At 37.1% G+C, this 6,221-nt stretch overlaps 1 protein-coding gene across 1 annotated transcript; it reads right to left on the bottom strand.

Moving 5' to 3' along the window:
* Positions 1-278: 278 nt before the first annotated feature.
* On the bottom strand, positions 279-1,136 carry LOC149209823 (uncharacterized). Its single transcript, XM_089398760.1, has one exon. It carries the CDS (start codon positions 1,134-1,136, stop codon positions 279-281), a length of 858 nt encoding a protein of 285 aa, XP_089254886.1.
* Positions 1,137-6,221: the final 5,085 nt, after the last annotated feature.

The raw sequence follows: 6,221 nt of genomic DNA on the forward strand, positions 1-6,221 counted from the left end.
TTGTCAATAGCAGGCGTTCTATCTATGTTGGGCTCTTGGTGGGCTTGTTTGAAGTACCTGAGAAATTCATTTTCAATGCCTTCGTGCGTCTCAATCCTTGCTCCCTGCTCATTTTTGATGTGGGATATGTAGTTGTTCATTCTGTGCTGCACTGTGGTTCTGTGAAAGAACTTTGTGTTTTTTTCCCCATCCTTCAGCCACTTTACTCTTGATTTCTGTCGCCAGAGTGTTTCCTCCTGTTTTTCTCTGGCTAGGATTTGGGTTTCAAGAGTTTGTTCCTATTTTTCTAGGTCCTCAGAGCATCCTTCGATTATGATCCTCTGCTGCACATTCTTCATTTCTTGATTAAGGGCTTTCTGTGCTTGAAAAATGTTGCCGAAAGATGTATGATTCCAGTGCTTGATTTCACCTTTAAGGTGCTTTAGTTTCTGCTGGAATTTAGACATCTTAGAGCCATTAGAGGGATTAAAATTGAGCCATGTTGATCTGACTAATTCATTGAAATCCGGATGGGTTAACCAAAAAGCTTCAAACCGGAAAGGACGCCGAATGTTGTTGCCTGGTCGATTCCACTGCAAAGCTATTGGCCAGTGATCAGAGCCCGATATCGGTAGGATGGAAGCAATGAATTCTCCCCCCAAATGAATTGCATTGTCTGATAGTAAAAATCTATCAAGGCGTGAAGCTATCTGTTGTGAGCCTTCTCTTTTGTTGTTCCATGTGAACATGCCATTATTTGAAGGTAGATCTATCAGCCAATTATTCTGTATGAAGTCTTTTAGAATGTTCCCATCTCTGTTGCTTCTGTTTCTGCCTCCCTGTTTTTCTTCCAGTCTTGCGATCATGTTAAAGTCACCTCCAGATATCCATAGTGGGTGCAACCTGTTTGAGTTGAGCTCTGATAAGGTGTCCAGGATTTCAGCTTTGTGTATAGTTTCTTGAGGGAAATACACATTAGTCATGTGACCATGGATGTTGGTGCCGATTATGTGAAATATTTCTTGGATGAAGTTCTTGCTTGTGTGTATATTGTCAAGTTGAATCACTCGCGCATCCCAGAGAACTGCAAGTCCTCCTGATGCCCCTTGAGCATCAACAGCCGTTACCAACCCTCCTGGCCAAGCTTTTGCTGCCATTTTTTCCAAAACTGTCGAGTTACATTTTGTTTCTTGCAGAAAGAGAATATTAGGTTTTTCCTGCATAAGCATATTTTTTAGAAGCCTGCCTTTCCTTGGGCTATTAAGCCCTCTAATGTTCCACGAGATCAGCTTCATTGAGAAGGGTTGGGGTTGATGTTGAAATACTTGGTCAGCTTGGCATATCTGCCTGACTCAACTAGCACTTCTCCTATTCTGATAGTTCTTTCGAGAGTGGTTTTCCTCCCTCGCTTTTTGCTGTCTTTGGTAATGAAATTTCCATCCCATTGACTACCAATCTGGACCCCCAGAGAGTATTTTTTTTGTGCGCGAGTGAGGACCTCCACCAGGTTGTCAACTTGCCGATCTGGGATTTTATCAAAGTTTCTTGTTTTGCATGCCTGCTCTAGTCCTAGAATGTCCAGTTCACCAATATCTATATTCTCAGGGTCTTCCTCCATGAGTTGGGGCTCTTGGTAGTCTTCAGTTGTTTCCTCTACAGCCTTTGAGCTGGGTGCTGGATTATCGACTTCCATTCCTTGGAAACTCCAGGCTGGGAGTTTGGTTTGGGTGTGAGGGGTCGATTTGTTGAACAGGCTCTCCCCTGGCTGCGGTGAGACCCCGGTTTTCTTTTCTTTACTGGTTTCCTTGTCATTTAGAGGTATATTTTCAGGTTCTTGAACATCCTCACTCGCCAGAGCAGCAAAACTATTGCTAGTTAAGTGTTTTGACGAAGTAGCTGGGTTGGTCCTGGTATTGGTTTTCGATTTCTTATGACCTCTTCTGTGATTTACGACTTTGGTAAACCCATCAGGAGCAGGATTGTCTGAGTCCATTTGAGATGGGGGTTTTCTGTTTAGAGGACAATCTCTGAAGAGATGACCTAGATCATGGAATTTCCTGCATCTAAATGGTACATGATCATAATTTATCAGCTGTATCCATTCAATATCATCATGGAAAAGACTTACCGTATCTGGGAGGGCTTGCTTGAGGTCCATGTAGACACAGATCCGGGCATATGATGTGTATCTACACAGTTTTGTTTCCTCTGCTACATTGATGAATTCGCCTAGAGCATTTCCGATTTCTTGTAGGGAATCTTCCTCCCAGTATTCCCAAGGGAGCGAATACAGCCTTATCCAAACAGGAGCACAACTAAGATCTTCCTTATCAGGATTGAAGCGTTCAACCCACCCTTTGAGATATAGGCCCGCGGAGTTGAAGAAGTATGGACCTCCGTCCAGAACCCTGTTACGATCTTCCAAGCAGTTAAATACGGCTGTAAAAAAACCCTTTGGCCCTAGTTGCAGAGTGATGTGACCCTTTGGATTCCATTTGGAGTTTATCCAGCCCCTTAGCGCTTTCTCAGTCGGCCAAAGTCCAATAAACTTGCCTATCAACGCGTGATCCCTCATGAACTGTATTCTGGCATTGATTCGGTGACTAGGAAATTCCACTTTTGGCCTATGAGTGGCCACTGGCCTGCATGTGGATGAGCTCACTTTGGGCTTGTCCTTCTGAGCTTGATCATTGTCCTGATACTCGCTGTTGTCCGTGTTGTCCTCGTTCTGCCTCTCTTCTTTGTCGTTAGCTCCAACTTGTTGCTTTTGGCCATCGTCCTTTGGGGGAGGCGCATCGCCCTCCCCCTGAGGGGGCTGCATGGTTCCTCCGATCGCTTGCAGGAAACGAAAGGCCACAGATCCGCCCAGGGTCTGTCAAGGCTGAACTCTGTCAGGGGTAGACTGCCGTAGCAGGGGTTGCAGAAACCCTAGGCCGAGCGAAGCCGTGTTCTCTCCCTCATCCGAATTGAGAAATTTAAATATTATATTGTTTGTAACTCTTAGACTTGTAAAATTTTAGTTTAATTATTAATAACTTTTACGAGATTTTTAAGATTTTAATTTAATTATTAAGTTGTTCGTTAGGATTTAGTGTCCATGAAATATTTTAGAATTTTTATAATAATGTACAGAAATTATATATTCATATTTATCTCTAAAGTAGTTATATGCTTATGTACTCTTAATTAAATTGATTAACTAAAAAAATTTCACAGAAACAAATGCCATATAATGTGTATTATGGTATTTTGGATATCTAGTATTGATAAGTCATGCTATTGACCCATGATATTGTGAAAATACATTTTTAACTTATATATTATTTTTTTAATAGTAAATGCTAATAATAATAATTTAGAATGATGTTATAATTATTATAGAATATAGATCTTAGTTGTCTTATGAGTGCAATGCACTCATAAATAATGATTGAATTATTGGTCATTATAGGTAGAGTTTTAAGCTTTACTAAACGGGGTTTCCATCTATCATTTGCACAATTTAATTGGTTGAGAAATTATCTCTAACTAAATAGCGTCCTAGATTAGTGTGTAGTTGAGATATAAGATCGTGTCCAAGATAATTTGTTTCTCTTGAAATATCGCTTCCTGTATTTATATGTAATATTGCTTTTATTAAAAAAATGTGCTTATGTAATTTTTTATACTTTAGTTTGTATTTATGATTTTTAATAATTCAGAATCTTAAGTCATATTATCTACTAATCTAATTTGAATATAAAATATTGATATAATCCACAAATTTAAACATAAACTATTTTAATCATCTAATATCATTTTAAATTTGTAACTATGTTAGTGAATATATATATATTCTGAAAAGTTTGTATAATTATCCCGAAGGCGTGGTCTATATTGGAATTGGGCTTAAGGAATTTATATTTTCAATAAAATGAATGGTTGAGATTCCAAAACAAGGGAATATTGTTCATGTAATTCATGACCCAATGGAAAATATTAAAAGTATGCCAATCTATTTTCATATTCTTAAGTGTGTTCATCGCCTTAATTTATTAAGAATTGATTTGTGAAAAGTGGTTATCACTGTAATTTATTAAAAATTTAATTATGAAATGTAGCGTTTCGGTCTATATTGGAATTGGGCTTAAGGAATTTATATTTTCAATAAAATGAATGGTTGAGATTCCAAAACAAGGGAATATTGTTCATCTAATTCATGATCCAATGGAAATATGAAAAGTATGCCAATAGTTTTTCAGATTCGTAAGTTTGTTCATCTCCTTAATTTATTAAAAAATGATTTCTGAAAAGGTGGTGTTTCCATTTGGTGTCGCTTCTTTTCATATGTGGCTATTGAAACTCGCGTTGGATCATTGCTTTTAATAATAATTGTTTTTATACAAGAAATTTGGAGAAGCACACATTATACTCAAATTCTCTCATAATTCAATTGGTATTCATCACCCAAGACCAAATTATAAGCCACATAAATAGTGGTCATGAGATGTAACAGTTTCCTTTCTTTTCATATGTGGCTATTGAAACTTGGGTTGGATCATTGCTTTTAATAATAATTGTTTTTTATACAAGAGATTTGGAGAAGCACACATTGTACTGAAATTCTCTCATAATTTAGTTCGTATTCATCACCCAAAGCCGAATTGTAAGCCACATAAACAGTGGTCATCAGATCCAACAATTTCAAAGATAGGAGAATATTGTTGAGAAAATCTCTCAACAGGCTCTAACCACTAAGAAACAAAGTCTTCCTACATTCTAATGTAAGAATTATTCGAAGGGGCAATTTAATGCTTAATACAAAAATGACAAATTACAATTTTCATATCACATTTTTCTGACTGGCACTTATCCCCACGAAATCTCCCCAACAATGTTCTTTTCACCACCACAATTTTTGAGTTTCCCATTCAACTCATTTAAGGCATAACAACCTCTAACATTCTCTATCTCCCAAATGAGAATCAATCATGCATTTAACCTTTTTACACACATGTTGATGCTATTGAAGAGCTAAGCACAACAAAAGCCATCAATATATAACATAATCACACAATTAACTTAGTGATACATTCTCTCCGCACCAAAGTATATTGACAAAAACTAATTTAATTATGTTCCTCCATTCATTAATTGATTCTGCACTTTAGTGGCAAAACTAAGAAAACAATGAAACAACAAAACCAATAACTCAAGCCACATTGACGTTTGCAGAGACGATATGTAAGCAATGAAACATAGCCAGACATTTCCTTCATGCGTTTTTCCTCATTGGCGTCCCTTCCGTAGTCTGCAGATATTATCATTGAGCATTACATCATAACGGACATTTCTTTCATGGCTTTTTCTCAATGGGCGTCCCTTTCGTCGTTTACAGAGATTATCGTTGATTATTGAAACATAGGCAAACATTTATTGACGTCCATTTGCCCATCGGTGTCCCTTCCGTCGTTTGCAAGGACATTCAATAATCATTGCAATAGGCATAGACATTTCCTCTATGTCGTTTTGCTAATGTTTGTGCCTCGGAACAATTAACCCAAAAAAATAGCATGTACGAAATTCTCTGCGTCAATGGCTCTTATAGGTTTGCTTTACTCATAATTTGTCTCGACTCTTCTCAATATTATTGCCGTGCTCCAATAACAACTTCGCATGTCAACTGGACCACTGACCTTGAATCTTTTCGGGACGTGCTAATGTCCACTTTACTGCCGAGTTTGAATCTTTTCCAGACGTGGTACAACTTTAATTTTCAACCTATAGGCGCCTATAACTTTAACTTTAACTTGGACAGAAGAAAGGCTGCCGTGAAATTGGTAATCAATTCACATTAATGGTTAAAACTTGCCTTTTACAACCCCGTAAATTCAAATCATATCAATGTAGAATCAGTTGTCTATAGTTATAAAGCTTATAGAAAAGAACTCCGCAAGAGAGAAGGAATACACAGCTTAGCATCAGGGTGACGTATCGTTCATTCATAGCGATTGAATATTTAATATTTACAAAATATTGATAACAAAATTGATTTACGTTATATAAAATATTTTGTAGTTTTTTTTATATAAAATTTATTAATTTTATATTTAATTATAAAAAGTAATTGAAATTAATATATATTTATTTTTTTTGGTAGTTCAAGTGGTGATGGTCATATAATGAAGTCTCACCAAACCGGAGATGGTCGTGGAATGAAGTCTCACCGAACCGGAGATCTTGGATTTGAATCTTGTGCTACC

Source organism: Pinus tabuliformis, chromosome 1_2 (assembly GCF_031772625.1).
Source record: "Pinus tabuliformis cultivar Carrire ecotype Pingquan chromosome 1_2, CPIR1, whole genome shotgun sequence".
NCBI classification, from domain to species: domain Eukaryota; kingdom Viridiplantae; phylum Streptophyta; class Pinopsida; order Pinales; family Pinaceae; genus Pinus; species Pinus tabuliformis.